Here is an 18,372-nt window from a genome sequence, read left to right as displayed (position 1 = left end):
ACTCCGCAGGGCCCAGGGGGCAGCGGGGTGGCCAGGACTGAGGGGACACCTGGCTCCCTGTGATGGCACACCCTGGAAGTGGCCCGAGGCCCTGGGGCCAGGCTCCGCACACCACCCCAAGCTCAGGGCCGGCTCGGTTCAGCCAGAAGCTGCCACCAACCTGCAGGAAGCGATTGCCAGTCTCCCCCTCCGGCTAATCCTGGGCCTCCTGTCCCTCATCCTGACTCCCTTCCTGGGTCCTGAGATGACACGGTGGCCCCAGATCTGGCCTGATGCCAGGACAGGGAGGTCTAGCCCTCCACGTCCGCTGGCCAGCCTGGGGAGAGACTCAAAGGCTAAGGGGGGAGCTGGGGGCCATGCGAGGCCCCTCACTGGCGACCATCTGCCCTGCCCAGGGAGGCTTGGAGACTGCTTCTCCCATCGCGGGGTGTGCGCTGGGCAGTGGCCACCTTCCCGGGCGGGCACTGCGCCTCCCACAGCAGTGTCCTGGGCCTGGCCCTTCTCCAAAGCAAGCCCAGCTCTGAAAAAGCCGGGGGAGGGGATAGAGGCAGGACCCCACAGGGCCCTGCTCTGCCAACGCAGCAGGCTGGCCCAGCGCGCCCAGACCCGGCAGAAGGCCGGTGGCCGGAACTGTCACGGCCTTGGGGCAGAGGCCCCTGCCCAGACGCTGTGTTGACACAGGTGGCCGTCTGCAGAGCTGACATCAAAACGTCTTCCCTCTTTCTCCTCTTCCTGAGCAGGGGCTTCAGCTGGCCTGCATCAGGCACAGAGATCTGAGCTCATCGCAGTGCCCCTCCTCCCGCACCCCCAGGGGAACTGCTGGCCACCTGCGCCGAGCGGCCTTGTCTCACACCCAGAAGAGTCAAGTCGGCAGGGCTAATGCCAGCACCAGGGTCAGCACCTGGGTGACACCCAAAGGCCTCACTCGCTCCCTGCGTGCCAGGCCCAGACTCATCTAGCACCAGGATGTGCCCATTTAGAGGTCTCGTGATCTCAGGGGCTAAGGACGTGGGCCCCAGGCCGAGCCCTCTCCCAGGTGCCCCGCCCCACCCCAGGACCACACATCCTCTGCCAGCACAGCCAGCCCACAGGGTGGAGAGTTGCCAGTGATGGGGGAGCCGGTCTCCGAAGAGGCTGCACGGAGCTGCAGAGGGGCTCCAGAGAGGCCCGAGGCAGGAACAGGGCCCAGCGCCAGGGGAGGGGCAGCCCTGCGCTCCTCCCGGGACCAGAGGGGCAGAGCTCGGCGGCATGCACACGGTGCCCTCGCCGGGCTGCCCCGAGGGCCTGGGTCCGCCCACGGTATGGGCGTGTGAATATCACGGAGGCCAGCCGAGTCCTGCGCCCCGGGCTCGGCCGCTGCAGGCAGGCCAGCGGCCCTGCCCTGCCCTTCAGACGAGCAGCTGTGCCCTGGTCTGGCGGGGGCGGGGGGGGGGGCCAGAGAGGCAGGGCTCCTGCCTGGTCAGGCTGGGGGACCAAGGCCCTCAAAGCCTCCGCGGGACAGAGGGAAGCAGAGACCCACAAGAGGAATGAAACCAGGGAAGGGAAAAACCACGAAGGGCCACATGCGGCAGGGGCAGAAGAAGAGAAACGGAGTGCCCCCCCAGCCCTCCACAGCCGGCCGCCCCCCACCAATTATGGGCCACCAGCAGCCCAGTCTTCCTGTAATTTGAAACCAAAGACGTTTAAAGCCCCAAACACAAATAGCCATTAGCCTCAGGGGAGGGACTTGTCAGCCCCCACAAGAACCAGAGACTGGTCCCTGCTGGAAACTGCGGCCCACCTCAGTGAGCCGCGGTCGAGGCTGGAAGACCAGCCAGGTTCGGCTTTCGACAGGTCTGATCGCTCCTCTCCGCCCAGGACTGCTTCCCACACCAGAGCAGGCTCTGGACACAAGAGGGTCTCAGCAAAGAGGAAAACCCTACCCCCATCAGGAAGCCAAGGCAGGGGGCTGTGCCTGTTGCTGCAGCAAAAAGGCCTGAGACTGACGTGAATGACAACTTCCTGCTCACAGGACAGCCCGGGACAGAGGGCCTGGCATCGCAGCACGGATCTGCCCAGACCAGACCAGGGGCCACGTGGGGAGGTGCCGAAGCGACAGCCGGTCCCACACCCAGCGTTCCAGGCACCACCAGCTCGGCCCCTGCGATGTGAGACCAAGGCAGGGAAGAGAGCACGATGCTCTGGAACGGCCCAGGTCCCGGGATGGCTCACAGCCTGTAACCAAGCTGTCCTGGGGCAGAGGGGCATATGCCATACGAACCGCCCCAGGCTGCCGCACTGCCCCCCACCAGCCTTCCAATCCAATCTCTTCTGCTCCACTCGCCTGGGCTGCAGCCAGGCCCCTGGCTGCAGCCTCCAGCCCATCCTCGCCTTCCCTCCCAGTGCGGACTCTCCAGGGCCGCTGGGGGCAGCTGCAGGCAAGCCGCAGGGACCCACGGGTCACGTGACGGTAGCAGCCCAGACAGCTCCTCGCGGGGCCCCTTCCCTGGGAACCCCTCGCCGGTGGGACGCGACTGACAGGTGGGGACGTGGAGGTGGGGCCGGGAGGGCGGTCGGAGGGGGCTTCAGCAAGGGTGCCTCGTCAGTGGCAGTCAGTGGGCCAGTCAGGAGGCGGGAGAATGGTCTCAGATTCAGCCCTGGGAACCCCAGTGCCCCACCCACTCCAGGCAGCCCAGGTCACGCCCCTGCCTGCCCGCCACCCTGGGACACACCGCACGACCGCCAGGTGTGAGTAACAAGCCCAAGGTGTGTCCCTGGACCCAGCACAGGAGGCAGCCTCACAGGGCCTGGGGCCATGGTGGCTGAGCCTCCAGAGGTGAAGGGGGGTCTCTGGGCGGGGTGGCTGCATTGGGGCCCTGAGACAGAGGTCCAGAATCCCTCCTGGCCCAAGGCGTCCCCAGAGAACCCGGGCGCACCCAGGCTGGCTCGACGGGCCTGCTGGGCGTTCTCAAGGCCCGGGTGACACAGCCCTCCCACCCCGCCCCTGACCGGCTGAGCAGCCGCGGAAGGTGCTGGAGCTGCCCAGACTTGCCTGTCCCTCCCTCCTGGGGCTCTCAACCCATGGCCCCGGAAGTGGATCTCTCTCCCACGGCTGCAGCCTCCCTTGGGTGACTGGACACGCTGGATAATCCAAAATAATTCCTTCTTGGCAGGCGGCCGGCGGGGAGGGGGGACTTGAATTCCAAAACCCTTGTTTTTCTCTGCAACTTCCCTCCTCTCTTGGGGCGAGGGCCCCAGGCCAGACACTCAAGCCTCCCCCCACACTCGGATGAAAGTGGGCCACCGATAGGTGTGCTGGGAAGAGGTGACCAGCTCAGATCTGTGAGAGCACCTGCTTGCTTTCAATCTTCTCCGAGAATTCCTAAAAGCTGACACGCCACAAAACATACTCAGCGGCTCGGCCAGGCGATGCTGACCGTGCCTCCTAGGGACCCTCGCCTCAGGGCAGAGGACCGACAGCCCCTGCCCCAGCTGCCCAACTCTGGGCTCCCCGCTCTATGCCAGGGTGACGTCCAGGTATGGGGTCCGGCTGAGCCCCCGCCTCTGGGGGCCTTGCTCTCCCATCGAGCTTCACCCCCAGTCCTGACCCCCGCCACAGCCCCAGGGCCCATTGAGACCTTCCTTTCTCCAAGCTGGCTGGGAAGAGGAGCCCAGTGACGTGGCAGGAAGCTCTGAAGCCCTTGAGCTCAAGGACCCTCCTCAAATCTTACAAACAACCTGAGCGCCATCTAGGAGGGCTTCCCGCAGGCGGAGGCACACAGAGGGGCAGGGTCCGGGCAGTGAGTACAGAGACTTTCTGGTCCCAGAGTGTGCACCCAAACCTCAGACAACAAGCACCGGAACCGCGGGAGCCAGCCGCGCAGCGAAGCGGCGGCCGCTGCCAGGACTCGCCGGTGCCAGGCCGTCCTCCTCCAGCCCGGAACCTGCACCCGCCTTCCAACCAGGCAGGTGCAGACAGGGGCGCCCAGGGTGGCCCTGGCTCATGCCCTCCTCACCAGGCCCTGGCGGGGTGTGGGAGCCGCTAAGGTCTGACGCGGGCCCAGCCCCTTGGGAGAGCTCCGGCTCGGCCACCCCGGAACGAGGCTGGGTGGGCGCAGGCCTGGGACTCTTGCAGGGCTAGGGCCGACCTCGCCCTGTGCACGGATCTCGGTGGCCAGAGGGCTGGGGGGGCAAGAGTACGGAGGGTCGGGAACCACAGCGTCTCCGGAGGGGCGCGGGCGGCGGGAGAGGGCGCGGCGCCCCGGCTTGCGACCCTCGGCCAGGCCACCACTGGCGCCGCGAGCCTCGCCCACCGCCTGGAAGAGCGCGAGGCGGGAGGGGCCCTGCGCCGGCTGCCGCGACGGACCGACAGCGGCCGAGGCCCGGGTCGCCCTCCGCGGGGCGGCTGCCTCCCGGGTCCCCGCGTCCCCGAGCGGCCGCAGGCCAGGGCCAAGCGGCGCTGACGAGGAAGCCCGCCCCGGCCCGGCCGTCCGCGGGAGTGGGGCCCGGTCCCCGTACCTGCTCGTTTGCTGGCGGAGCCTCGATGCGGCCCGGGCCGCGATCGGCGCAGCGCTGTGGCCCGCGCGGCTGCCATGGAGACGGGCCTTTGTGTGGCCGAGGAGGGGCCGGGAGCGCGCGGGAGCAGCGGCCCCGCCCCCGGCGGGGGAGGGGGAGGGGGGAGGGGGAGGGGAGGGCTCGCTGGGAGAGGGAGGGGAGGGGGAGGGCCGCCGGGGCGGGCGCACCCGGCGCGCCCCCGCGCTTCCTACACGGCCCCGTGCGCCCCGCGACGCCCAGCGACTTCCGGTGGGTGGACTCCGCGTGGCGCCTGGGAGGTTTGGCCTGATTCAGGCTCAGCCCCGGAACCCAAATCTGGGCTCTGGAGGAGTGCCCGAAACCCCTGCCCCCAACCCTCAGACTGGGGGAACAGACTGGGAACAGGCCGGTCACAGCGGTCCTTTGCAGGGCTGGGGCCTGCAGGGCTTTGTCCCCACACCTCCTTGGGGGAAGAGGGTCCTTGGCTTCCAGCCGCCCTCCCGCTAGCTCGAACCCAGGATCCATCGACTGGCCTTCAGTGCTCGGAGGTGGGTGGCCAGACACGGCTCCTCCCTGGGGAGGCCAGTTCCAGTCAAGAGCTTGCCCTACGTTTGGCCACTCCAGCCCCCATCCCCCGATCCTGATGCCCCTGGCCGCTTCCCACCCAACTTGAGCAGAGGTGGGGAGACCCCTGCCCCAGGAGGTCAGCCTCTCCTGTGTCCTCCCGCTCCCTCATGGACACTCTCTGATCACAAGCCCTGGTGTGGTGAGCGGCTGCTGGGGACCCAGGGGAGTGTGAGGCCATTTCCCAGCCCTAACCCTAACTCCCACACTTGGGCCCCCTCCCTTTCTGGGGGAGCTGCCATCCAACTTCCCCTTGCCTGCAGACAGCCGGTTTCCTCCACCCTGGGTGGGACCTGCTTCCAGTGCTCAAAACCCCCCACTAGGATGAAGCTGTTGGAGAGGGTCCCACATGACTTCTTTCTGTGACATGCTCCCAACCAGCAAGGCCACACCTTCACCCTTCCAGCCCTGAACCATCCACACCAAGGCCCATCCACGCCCCCACCAAGAGAGCCCTCAAGTTACCAGAATCTCATAGGAATGCCAACTTTTCATCCAAAGAGGAAGTTGAAAGACAAGCATGTGTCACAGAAAGACACTTTAATACCAAAGATGTGGGAAGGCCCCCATCCCAGACTAAAAGTGAGGCTTTAAATAGTGTGCAGGAAGCTTGGGGGTGACGACTGTCCTTCCTGCCCCCTGGATCAGCCCACTGTCCCACGCCCATCCCCGGCCACCACTCCAGACCCACACACAACCTCCCGAAGAAAGCGGCCTCCCACACTGGCTGACCGCGGAGCCCCCGGGGACCACTGCTTCCTGCCCATCCAGGCCCTGCTGTGCACAGAGCTCTGGTTGGTGGGGCGCTGGCCTCCTTTGACTCTCCTGACCTTTCCTCCCTCCTCACCGTCTGTCCCAGCCAGGGCTGACCTGATCCTTCAAGAGAACCAGGGAGCTTTGATAGGGGGTAGGATGGGGCTGGCAGGACTCCATGCCAGGCTGTGCTGTGCCCAGAGGCTGCCAGTGTTGGAGTCCACCCTGGGCAGTGATGCCTACCCTGCCAGGCAGCCCTCCCCCGCACCCCCCACCAGGGGAACAAGCTGCTGTGAGTGCCCGTAGCGCGGACTCAAGCGGTGCTGGAGGAGGGCGCCGGCATCCAGGGGCTTCCGGCGGTGCCCGCCGCCAGCACTGCTGGAGGCAGAAGTCTGGGTGGTTGAGGACACCCTGGCACCCCCTTGCAGCCCAGCCCTGGAAGGATCATGAGCGAGGCTGCCCTCCAGCACAGGCCCGTGACCCTCCGAAAACAGAGGGAGGAGAATGGGCAACATCCTGCAGTGGCGGCGGGGCACCCTGCACCTGGCAGCTCTGTCCCAGAGCGGGCAGGCTGCGGGGGGTCCACGAGGTCCCCCTCTCTCGAAGGCCTCACTCTCCTCCGCCTGCAGCCACACGCCAGGCCACCGGAGGCGGCGCTCAGGGTGGACGAGCAGACACTGGTGGTTCCGAGGCCAGTGCTGCCGCCATCTGGGGGCGACCCCCCAGCTGGGGAGCAGTGGTGGTGCGGCCCGGCCTGGGGGGCTCCAGAGGAGACAGGAGGCCCCCCGCTTGCACCTGTGCGGCCCGCCAAGGCCCTGGGGGCCTCTCAGGTGCAGCCTCTGGGGCCGTTTCGCTGGGACCTCCCGAAGGCCTGCTGCTCTGGGTCCAAGCCTCGCTCCGCCCCACCCACCTCCGGCTGAGCAAGCTCCCCTGGGGTGCAGCTGACAGTTCTGGCCGGGCCTGGGTCCAGTTCTCCAAGGTGTCCCACGGGCACGTGGGCCACTTCGGGGGCCTTTCAGTCCTTGCCAAGGAGCCTGGGGCCCTGAAACTCTGGAGGGCTCTAGCTGCAGGGGCCGGATTCGGCTAGAGTCTAAGACCCTCTTCTGCCTGCAGGAGCAGATGGACACACGGGGGGCCACTGGAGTGCCTGTGAGCTGGGGCAGGGCAGGGCAGAGTGGCGGGAGGGGTGTCCAGCGGGGTGTCCCTCGAATGGAACCGAGACAGGGCCCTGGACCCGCCTGGCAGCACCTGGGGCCTGGCAGAAGCCCCACGAGCCACAGGCCAGCACTCCTCTGCGCGAAGCAGCTTCTCCCCTCCAAGGCGAGGACTGGAGCCAAGACTCCCCTCCAGGCAAGAAGGGGGGCGGGGGCGCCTGTGTGAGGGAGGTGTCTGCCTGGCAGCCACCTCTTTCTGTCTTCTGTCCTGAGCGGGGCATCCTGGTGAGTCTAAAGGACGCACCAAAGGCAATGCCTGGGCCTGCAGGGTACAGGCAGATGGGCGTCTGGAGGGGGTGGGTGGCTTTGGCCCAGATCAGATCGGTGAGGGCTCACAGCGTGCCACCCCCACCCGCCTAAGACCCTGGAGTAGGCAGGTGGGGCCCAGGGGGAGGTGAGCTCAGCTAGCACACGAGCCGCCAACAGTCAGGGTCCAGGCTACGGCTCCGAATGCCACCTTTACTGCTGGACGGCGGTAGTGCCAAGTGGGGGGCATCAGGGAACTTGTGGGGAGGCGGGGGAGGAAAGCAGCTCGGCCAGACTCTGGCCCGCAGCCCATGGGCACCATCCTAGGGAGGGCACAGGATGGCCTGCAGGTCCTTGGGCAGGGAGCCGATGGCCATGTCGATGTACAGCCGTGCCCGCTTCAGGGTCGCCTCCTTCACGGGCAGCTGGTGACCCTGTGCCCGAACCTACAGGGACAGCAGGGCTCAGGGGCAGGCCGCCTGCACGGCCGGCTGGCTGAGGGCGGGCAGGGCCGCGCAGCGTCTCACCAGCCTCTCCCGAAGTTTCAGGATCAGATCCACGACCTCCACCTCGGACTTGTCCTTCATCCAGAGCTCGATGTTCTGCGTGGACGATGGGCTGTCTGTCTCCAAGGCCCCCAACTCTGGCAGCGGCCTCCCCGCCAAGCCCCCTCCCCCAGCACCCACTCACCGCCTCACAGATGGCCTCGAGGTGAAGAGCCTCAAGCTTCTGGGCCATCTCCCTGCGCCGCTGCCGATACCACCCGTCAAAATGGGGGGACTTGAAAAACCGCCTGTCAGGGCAGGGGGGCGGCGGCTGTGGGCTCCCGTGGGCTGACAGGTGGGTGCGCGCGCCAGCCGGCCGCGGGAGCCCTGGACCCCGCCGACAGGCCGCCCACCTGTAAAGGCCCAGCCAGTCGCCCTTGAGGACACAGGTGAGCTGGGGCCCCGATCGCTCCAGGCTGTGCAGGAAGTCATCCTGGCGGAAGGGGCGGATCTGGGGAGGAGTCTGCAACAGCAGCGAGTGAGCCAGTGCTGGAGGACCAGCCTCACAGGGGCACACCTGGGCCGCTTAGGAGTCTCCCCAGGGCACTTCCCAGGCACACCCCTGGCCCTGACTGAGAACCCTCAGCCCCCCTGGGACCACACCTTCCAGGGCACGATGCCCTTCTGCAGCGGCATGAGGCTGGCCATGTAGTGCTCCTGGGGGCAGGAGGGCAGTGAGTCTGGGCCACAGCCCGCCCCTGTCCCCCATCCCCCATCCCCCGCCCCGTGCTGGCCTCACCAGAGGGATGATGAAGCTCTGAGTGAGCTCCAAGAGGTGCCGCCTCAGCACCGCCGTCTGCACATCTGACGGCCGCTTCTTCTGCAGGCCCTGGGGGTCGCCAGGGCTGAGCCGAAGCGCCAGGCCTGGGTCCCCCTCCCACGGGGAGCACCCCACCCCCAGCGGTACCTTCAGCAGCCGTCTGAACAGGGCCTTGTCTCGGTGGAGGTGGGCCGTGTATGCGGTATAGAGGCCTGGGGAGGGCAGAGGGCCACGTGCTCTGCTCTGGGGGTGGGGGCACCCCCTCTGGCTGTGCCAGCCCCACTGCCCGCCCCTGCCCGCCCCCAAGGCCTGTCTCTGGGTCCCGGGAGGAGAAGAGGAACACGGACCTGGCTTCGTGTCCAGGGTCTTCAGCCTCGAGGGCTTTTTCAGTTTGACCTGCTTGGGAAGGTCCCCTACGAGACACACCCCACGGCCGGGCCTCAGGGCCTCAACTCTGTCTCTGCAGGCTCAGAGCCCACCAGGCCCCACGCACGTCCCCAGGGGCCCTGGGTGGAGGCTGGGACAGCTTCACCTGACGTCTTGGGCTCGCCAACTCGGAGAATGTGGGGCCAGTGCTGAAGTGTTTTGATAAAGAAAGGGTTTGTGACTCCCAGGACCACGTTTGGTCTAGAGAGAGAGAGAGAGAGAGAAAGAGGGAGGGAAGGAGGCAAGGTTGGGGGGGCGGGGGGCGGGCCGGGGGAGGGGCCGAGGACAGCGCTTACGGGGCCTGCGTGCGCGTGGTGAACTCCTTGAACTCGCTGTCATGGATGGTGAAGTAGGGGCGGTAATCGCAGCAGAACTTGAGGGGCTGCAGGCAGCTGCGGAGGTGGGGGCCCTCGGGGCAGTGAGCACGTGGGGCCAGCTCTGGGCCCCCACCCCCTGCGCGGCCGCCCAGCCCACCTGGTCAGCGCCAGGACCATTTCTGAGGACACGGCGGGTGAGGGCGCCAGGACCAGCAGGGGCTCCCCGAGGAGCATCAGCTCCCACAGCAGCTGCACGTGGGCCAGCACAGGCCGGAAGCACCTGGGGGGGTGGGGGGCCGGTGGGGGTGTTGGCCAGGAGAGGGGCTCCCCAGCCCCGACCACCTGCCGCCACAGGTCCGGGCGGGCCCTGCTCCGAGTGGACGCCGGACTCACACCAGAGGGAAACGGTGGAGTCATGGGAACCTGCTGAGGGCGCATCCAGGCCGCCCCTGAGGCCCCCAGGCTGGAGGCCGGCATCCCTGGCTCCCGCTGGATGCGGCGGGTCTCCAAAGGTGGGGTCCCCCACCAACGCCCCTGGGAGCACGGCCTCCCCCCGCGGCACCTCCCAGCACCATCGCTGCCGGCCCTGCGCAGCCTGCCCACGGGGCTCGGATCCTCCGGGTGCAGACCCTGGGCACCTAGCTCCTTGTCTGCTCGAGTCTCCCTCTCAGAACTGGCCGGGGGGCCAGCTCCTGACCGGCAGTGCCCCTGGCAGCTCCGCCCAGATGGGCCTGAACCTCCGGGGCTCACTCACAGTCTGCGGGGGTGGGGGGGGTGTACAGGGCTCACCTGAACAGGTCCAGCTCGTGGACACTGGGGAGGACCACCGGGGCTGGCAGCAGGGTCTGCGAGGGGTGAGGAGCCAGGCTGAGGCTGAGGCTGCTGCCCCAGAGCACCAAGCGGCCCGCGCCCCCCTCAGAGGGGTTCTCGGGCTGCATCCCTACCCACAGGTCTCCCCTTGCCCGGCGCCCAGGAGTGGGCAAGGCCACCCCGCCCCTGACTGGGTCATGGGCTTTGTCTGTGCTGTGGCCGGCCCCAGGACCCCAGCAGGGGAGCTGGGAGGCCCGGCCCAGGGCAGCATTGCAGCAGGGGGGCGTGGGGGGGCCCACCTCGTGGCCGCTGGGCTCCGGAGGCCCGGGCTCAGGCGTGTCCACTCTCGATGGGATGTGCACCTGTGGACCGAGGGGCAGCTGCGGCGGGAGGGCCACAGGCACAGGGGCCCCCACGCCAGCTGCCAGCCCCCACCTGGAGGACGACTCCCATGACGGGCAGGCTCAGGGTCCGCCCCGGTGCGGGGGCCGGCCACTGGTCGATCTCGTTGCAGACTGTGGACACAGGCGGCTGGCGTCAGAGGCCAGGCCTGGAGGAAGCTGCCCAGCAGAGCCACCGGGAGCCACAGCCAGGTGGACTCAGAGGCCCCGCCGCACCTGCTGGCCGCTCACCTGCTTCCAGGCAGGGCGCCAGCTTGTCAAAGAACTCGGGGGCCACCAGGCCCAGCAGTGCCTGGAACAGCCGGACGAAGGGCAGGCGGGACAGCAGCACCAGCGACTGCAGGGACCCCGGGGCCGGTGAGACGCCGCCCCAGCCGGGGGGCCCGGCTCTCCAGGGCTGCCGGGGCAGGGCGTCCCACCGGCTTTCTAGGATGGCTGTCTCAGGAACAGCCTGACGAGGGACTTCAGGTTACTAGAAGACCACCACCACAGCAGAGCGAGCTGGAGCCCAGGCCTTTGGGAAAGGCACGCGGCCAAGATTCTGGGAGGGTCTCCCCGGGATTCAAGCGCCTTCTGCTCTGGTTCCTGAGCTCAAGACTGAAGTCATCGAGACGGTGATGAGGCGCCCCACCCACATCCCAGTTCGGGGAGGGGCAGGGAGCCTGGGCCGGACAAGGCTGCGGGCCGGGCAGGGCGAGGCAGGGCCTCCACAGAGCCCACACCCCGGCCTGGGTGGTGGTGGGCTCAGCCCAGCACCAAGTGCCTGGGGCTGCAGAGGAGGGGGTGCTCCTGGAGGCTCCGGACCCCAAGGCCGTCAGTCCCTTCTGACGGCAGCTGCCCCCAGCTCCCAGAGGAGCCACCCCGGGGCTCACCTTCTGGAAGTAGCCCCGCTTCACGGAGCTGTCCTTCACCTGCCTGAAGTACACGTAGCCAAGGTAGTGTGCAGGCTCCCTCTGGAAGGAGGGGTGTCAGCCAGGCCGCGCCCCCGCCCGCGCTCCCTGCGGCCCCCGTGGACCCCCGCCCAGGCCGCGGCACGCTCTCCCCAGCCCCCAGCTGGCCTGTGAACCTCGGCTCTGGGAACCTGGGAACCTCTCCAGGGACATCTCCGCAGACCCGGGCAGCGGTTTGGGGCTCGGGAGGCCTGCAGGCCTGCACCGTAAGCCCTGCCCTGGTGCACACAAGCGCTCAGGACCAGCTCCAGGGACACCTGCAGAGCCTCAGAAGGGCTGGCCGGCCCCCGCTTGAGGCCGGGGGGCCAGGCTCAGTCTGCGGCAGTTGGAGACCCTGCCGGCTGGGGGGTGGGCCAGGCGGCCTGAAGGGGCAGCTCCCGGCCTGATCCTGGCCCGTGGTGGAAGGGAGGGGTTAGCCGCTCACCTGAAGTGACGCGGGGGCCCCACTGTCGCCGTACTTCTCACCCGCCTGCCCGGGGCGCCTCTGCCCTCCACACTGACGGATACGAAAGCTGAACTGCGTGTCCCCAAGGCAGCCTGGGGAAGAGAAGACCCGTCACACTGGGTCCAGCTGGAGTCTCTCCTGCCAGCCCCTGGGGGATCAGAGTGGGGCGGCCAGGGCCCCTGCACCTCCCCACAGAGGCCCCTGTGCCGACTCCTGTACATCGGGGTTCAACCTCAGCACACAGACACGCGCACAGACAGCCCCACAGCGTGGGCACCGAGGAACCCCACTGGGGGGTGGCAGGACCTCCGTGTGGCCTGGCTGAGCCTGCCTGGGACGGAAAACAGGCTGGCCGCACACACGAGCCCCTGGGAGGGGCTGAGGCCAGGGCCCGGTGGCCCCTCTGCTGGGGCGAAGACCAGAACCCACGGGTCCCTCTGCCCAGACTCCTCTTTCCACAGGAGCCAGGGAGCCTGGCGGCCACGCAGGACTCAGAATATCTCCCCAGAGGAAGCGGGGCCGGGGCTCCAGGCGGTGCGGGCCAGGCCGGTCGCAGAGCGACGCCCAGGGCAGGGCAGGGAGAGGTGGCGGGGTGGCCTACCTGAGTGGGAGTCGGGAAAGGACAGGTAGCAGATGCTGCTTTTCTGAAACACAGAAACCCGGTGAGGGTCTGCTCTCCAGGCGAGGTCTGCTCCCGAGAGGGCTGGGACCCACCTCCTTGTCCGTGAGCTGGAAGTCGCTGGGGTACACCAGCTGCGGGGGACACAGACCGCTTGGTGGCACGGGCTGGGCCGGCTCGGCGCTGGGCTGCACCCCCTCCACCCCTTCTGACTCCCAGCTGACCCGGCCCTCTGGGGCTCCACCCCTGCCCCCCCAGCGCCCCAGCCCCTGCAGCACGGGACCACTCCCGTTTCTTGGCCAGCACACCCTGACCGAGCTCAACTCCCTGCCCACATCCTCACCCTCACAGCCACTTGCTCAGACTGGCCTCTCCATCTCCATGGACCAACCGCCCATCCCCGAGACGCCCCCTCACTTGGAGGGGGGCAGGCCCTGCTGGCCTCTGCGCCTGCCCCGCCCACCCAGAGGGGCTTGGCTGCACCCTTCCCTCCCCGCCTGCTGGCGCAGGTAGCCAGCCTCCTCATCCCGGCTTCACTAGGTGGTGCCTGACGCTGACACCCTTGCCTCTGAGCATCTTCACTCCAACCCCCACTAGTGAGGGGTCCAGGAACTCCCAGCCTGCTCCCGGTTTGGAGCATAACCTATGGGGTACCCAAGCCCCAGAAGTGTCCAGGGAGCACGACCAGCTGGCCAGGCTATATCTGGGAGACAGGCCACGCTGGAGGGGAGCCAAGCAGGTTGAGGCTTGCCTGTCCGGCCGGCAGCCCTGTGCTCAGGCAGCGGGTCTGAATGGATCTCCTTGCGGGACGCGAGAAACGGCAGGCAGCCCCCAGACTGCTGCTGGACCTTGGGCGTCGCCACTGCCCTAGCCTGTGCTCAGAGCAGCAGGCTGGCTCCAGTGGCTGCCTGCAGTGGGCCAGGAGCCGAGGGGGCCGCTGTGCGTGGCCCCCTTCTCACTCACTCTGTGCCAAACTCCCAGGCAGAGGAGGACTTGGGTTTTGGCTGAAACTAGGCTTCTTCTGGGCTGTGCCCTGAAGCCCAGATGGTGACTGCTGGGCCCTGGGACTCCCACTGACACAATCATATAGCTTCTGCCTCTGTTTGCTCTGGGCCTATTGTCTCCTCTGCAGCCACCGAGTGTCCAGAGGCCCGGGACTGTGTCCCAGGCACTTTTGCATCGGAGCCCCGGCAGGGGGGTAGACCCTGACCAGATACCGTACAGGCATGTCTCATTTTATTACACTTTGCTTTACTGTGCTTCTGCATGTCATGACTATTTTACAAATTCAGGGTTTAGCAATTCTACGGGTGCCATTTTCTCACATCACACTTCTGTGTCATCCGCATAACTTCCACAATATCTCAAAACTTTTTCAGCACTGTATTTGTTTCAGTGACTGTGATCTATGTGTTTGATATTACTGTTGCAGAAAGATGACTTACTGAAGGCTCAGATGGTAGCATTTTTTAGCAGGAAAGCATTTTTAAATAAAGGAACATACGTTGTTTTTTAGATACAGTGCCATTTCTTGCACTCACATTATACGAGTCCAGTGTAGGAGAGGTAGTGTTAGTCGCTCAGTCGTGTCTGACTCTGCGACCCCATGGACTACAGCCCGCCAGGCTCCTCTGTCCATGGGATTCTCCAGGCAGGGATACTGGAATGGATTGCCATTCCCTTCTCCAGGGGATGTTCCCAACCCAGGGATTGAACCCGGGTCTCCTGCATTGCAGGCGGATTCTTTACTGTCTGAGCCACCAGGGAAGCTGCTGCTGCTGCTGCTGCTGCTGCTAAGTTGCCTCAGTCGTGTCCGATTCTGTGCGACCCCATAGACGGCAGCCCAACAGGCTCTCCCGTCCCTGGGATTCTCCAGGCAAGAACACTGGAGTGGGTTGCCATTTCCTTCTCCAATGCATGAAAGTGAAAAGTGAAAATGAAGTCGCTCAGTCGTGTCACCAGGGAAGCTAGTGTAGCCATAACTTTTATATGTGCTGGGAAGCCAGGAAATCTGTGTGACTGGCTTTACTTACAATGGCCTGGAACTGAACCCCCAACAACTCAGGGGCCAATATTTATGGAGAATGTGAAAACATGTCTCTAAAGGACAGTGGAACAGATGGGTCACGTAGAAATCACGAGATGTCAGCTAAGGCGGCAGCAAGGAGGAGGGGCAGAGAGGAGGGAGGCTGCTGCTGTGGCTGTTGCTTTAGTGAGTCGCGACCGACTCTGTGACCCCACGGACTGCGGCCCACCAGGCTCCTCTGTCCATGGGATTTCCCGGGCAGGGACCCTGGAGTGGGTTGCCATTTCCTTCTTCAGGGGCTCTTTCCAACCCAGGGATTGAACCCGGGTCTCCTGCTTGGCAGGCAGATTCTTTACCACTGAACCTCTTGGGAAGAGGTGGGAGGGGAGTTGGCCAAACACTGTTTGTGGGGCAGGTCCACAGAGGTGCCTGGGGACAGCACCCAGAGAGGCAGGGGCCGAAGGGCCACGCAGGCCAGGCCCCTGCATGCCTTTTGAGAAGGGCAGAGGAAAGGCAGGTGCCTGCCGGCTGGGGCAGGGTACACCAGGCTCTCAGGGCTGGGGTCAGGGATCTGAGTCTGGTCTGCAGGCACAGGAGTCTCGCAGCGTCTGAGCAGGCTTGCAGCCCTGCCCAGGGCTCCGCGTTCAGAGTTTAGGAGCTGGGAGCAGAGGCCAGAGGGGAGGCCACGCTTGAGCGAGGGGACAAACAGGGCAGGCCCACAGCGATGGGCAGAGGGTATGGAGCCTGCCGCATGGTGAGAAGCGTCCCCTGGAGCCACGGGGCCTCAGCCCTTCCACCCGAGCCTCAGGGCTCAGGGGCGGTGCTGCCGTAACCCAGGCCTCCCGAGGAAGACAAACATGGGAGCTTCGCCTTGCTGGAGGGGTACCTCTCGGAAAACGCTTCTGCACGAGCGGCGTGGGTGCCCCAGGCTCCCCGAGCCGAGGCTGCCTTTCCCAATTTCTCCTTCCCACCGAGGCTGTGACGCAGGGCGTCAGGGGCACTGACTGAAGCTGACGTGGGGGTTTTCAAGACACGGGGGTCTCTCTAGCTGCCTTCCATTTGGCCAGACATTAAAAGGGATGTAAAAGTATCAAATCATGCCATTCTCCTCACTAAACTTGTTTCTGCAAATATGGTTGTTTCGGTGGGAATATTAATAGCTATATTAATATAAATGGTATCTCTTGTTCTAAAATGGATTAATATGCATTTTTAATTTTTCAGTTTTAACTTTTAGTGTAGAGAATGTTGATTGATGCGACCCACATAAAAAGCCCCTCGAGCCCTCGGCAGTTTCGGAGACTGAAAGAGTCGTGAGACTGTGCGGTGTGGGAGCTGTGGCCAGCCAGGGGACGCGGACACCCGGCGGAGCCAGGACCCCCTGAGCCGTTGCCCGTGGATCACTGCACGGGCTTCATGGCTGGCAGGGCTGCAGAGAGGAGCGCTGCCAAGGCCCGAGGCAGCAGAGCTGGGCCCCCTGCCCGCCCTCCCCGCATGTCTGACCCCTGCCTGCCTGCAGGCTCCAGAGCACCCACGAGCGTGGGACACGACACACATGCTGCCTGCTCGGGGTGGGGCCTGAGCCACTGACGCTGTGTCTCTAGCACAGGACGTGAACTCCCGGTGGGCAGGCCCCAGGATCGCACCCAGCTCTGGGTCCTCATGTCCAGCACCAGGATCGCGGTGCCTGGCTGGTGGCAGTCGACCGATACTGGATTTATTGAGTGACTGAATGGCTGGCTCCTTGCCTTTGCTTTTGCTGGCTTCTGGCGGGAGGGGTTACTTGAAACAGCCCCCCTCCCAGGTCTGGATGCCTCCTTCTCATCCTCCAAGATCTGGCCAAGCGCCACTCCTTCCTCTGAGCTGCGTCTGCCCACGGAAGTCTCCGTGACCCACGAGCGCCCGGAGGGCCGTTCCCGGGTCTTCCATCCTGCCCCAGCGCCGAGCACAGTGCCAGAGCCTCTGTGGTGCTCAGCCAGGCCAAGCCCAGAATAAACAGAAACTGCAGAGCAGGTGCTCCGTGAGTGACTGTGGATTCAGCTGAAATGACCCCTGATCCTCCCCACAATCTCCAGGGCAGAGAAGAAAGACAAGACACAAACCGGTGAGCACCGGGGGGCTGCCCTACCCGATCCCTGCACAGACGCGCCGGCCCCCCAACACCCCAAGAGTTATACAGCCCCAGCAAAGCTCGGAAGCCCAGCACATGGAGCCTTTAACTGTTCTTGCTTGAATGGTTAAGTTCTAGAAAATCATACATGAGAATGCCTTAAGGAAACAGTAGACTCCCTTCCTTCGTGTTTTCATCGGGAACAATTTGGGCACCAGCAGGAAAATGGACTCTGTGATACTGGGCAGATCACCTGACCTCTCTGGTCTCAGGTTCCTGCATCAAGTTAGCCTGGTGCACCATCAGGGGACAGGTGTGGTGAATGGGTCTCCACAGCGAGCCGGGTAGTGTCAGCCCTCTGCCCACTAGGCCTTGAGCTTCCCACAGCCTCGTGGAGTTCAGCAAGGCCTTGGAAAACAGCCCTTCTCCCTGATGCTGGCTTTCCCATGACGGCTGACCAGGCTCACCTCAGCCAGCTGCAATCACGGGATGCACCACCTCCTGGGTTCTCAGAAAGCTGCCTCAGACAGCCTGCGGGAGCCTCCCTCCTAAGCCTCCCCTGCCCTGGTCAGCTCCACGGTCTGCGTCTGGCCTTCAGGGCACAGAGAAGACCATCCCGCCAGGCCTGCTCCACTACAGAAGGCCTTCCTCCCCGCATCTGACACGTTGTCGTCGACATCCATGTGGGTGGGGGTGGGAAAGAGTCTCGAAGGCAGGGCGAATCCCCTAGGCTGGGTGGGCTGGGTGCAGTCAGTGCACAGAAAGATGACTCCCGGGGCTGGATGTGACCCACCAGGGGTCCAGATCAGGTTCTAAGTGAACAAGGAGGAGCCCAAAGGCTTAAGCAAGAGACCACAGATACTGGACTTGAGATTGACGGATCTGGAGAGGCGCCGCAGGTGGAGCTGTCGGCCTCGCATCCTCCAGGGATGTGGCGTGGAGGGAGGGGAGGAGTCAAGGGTGACCTCTGGGATTCTGGCTGGAGTAACTGAGGGGAGAAGGTGTCATAGCGTGGGAAAGGCGGGGGATTGCGGGGGGAGACAGGCTTTTCCTGGGGAGGAATCAAGTGTGCCACTTTGGGGATCAGAAGTGCAGGGCTCCCCTCTCCTCCATCCCGATGGGAGGTCTTGGCAACTTCACATTTTCCCCTCTGCTTGGGGGGAGTGTTTCAGGAGGGGACCAGTGCAGGGTTCCAGAGGGGGAAGAACCGGAGGGTATCTCACGGGGAGTGGGATTCCCAGGCCCCTCGGCAACGCCTGAGCCGCATCCGCCTCCAGCGACAGCGCAGGACCCGCCCTCCGCGGCCGCCCCGGCCCCGGCCCGCGGCCCCCTCACCTCCAGCGCCTGGCCCAGCTCCAGGTCGAAGGTGACCACGCACACGCACTCCAGCCAGGCCGAGAAGCGTGCCCAGGGCGTCCCCGGGGCCCGCATCCCGGACGACGGCGCGCCGAGGCGGCCGCGAGCCCGCTGCGGCCCGGCGCCGGCCCCGGCCCCGGCCCCCAGGTCCATAGCCTCGGCTACCGGCACCGCCCAGCGTTGCCCGGGAAACGGCCCGAGGCGTTGCCCAGGGAACCGACCAGCGGCAGCTGCCCGGGCGCGTCCGCACCGCGCGGC

The 18,372-nt window shown here is 65.7% G+C and overlaps 1 protein-coding gene across 11 annotated transcripts; it reads right to left on the bottom strand.

The window, feature by feature from the left end:
• Positions 5,660 to 18,372, bottom strand: DENND6B (DENN domain containing 6B). 11 transcript variants are annotated; one of them, XM_018048981.1, is made up of 20 exons: positions 18,094 to 18,372; positions 12,718 to 12,756; positions 12,605 to 12,647; positions 11,983 to 12,095; positions 11,481 to 11,561; positions 10,840 to 10,945; positions 10,643 to 10,722; positions 10,507 to 10,569; positions 10,187 to 10,242; positions 9,555 to 9,677; positions 9,377 to 9,472; positions 9,187 to 9,281; positions 9,002 to 9,067; positions 8,802 to 8,866; positions 8,634 to 8,723; positions 8,498 to 8,551; positions 8,248 to 8,357; positions 8,040 to 8,142; positions 7,877 to 7,951; positions 7,536 to 7,795 (listed from the first exon to the last, which is right to left on the bottom strand). In XM_018048981.1, exons 1-20 carry the CDS (start codon positions 18,265 to 18,267, stop codon positions 7,673 to 7,675), a joined length of 1,755 nt encoding a protein of 584 aa, XP_017904470.1. In that variant the 5' UTR covers positions 18,268 to 18,372; the 3' UTR covers positions 7,536 to 7,672. The 11 variants fall into 11 exon arrangements, with proteins under 11 accessions (XP_017904460.1, XP_017904462.1, XP_017904461.1 ...); XM_018048979.1 differs by having other exon boundaries at positions 10,840 to 11,059; positions 18,094 to 18,346; XM_018048976.1 differs by having other exon boundaries at positions 7,877 to 8,142; positions 10,840 to 11,059; positions 18,094 to 18,348.

Source organism: Capra hircus, chromosome 5 (assembly GCF_001704415.2).
Source record: "Capra hircus breed San Clemente chromosome 5, ASM170441v1, whole genome shotgun sequence".
Classification (NCBI taxonomy): Eukaryota; Metazoa; Chordata; class Mammalia; order Artiodactyla; family Bovidae; genus Capra; species Capra hircus.
Note: the sequence above shows the minus strand (reverse complement) of the source record. Positions and strands in the feature narration are given on the sequence as shown.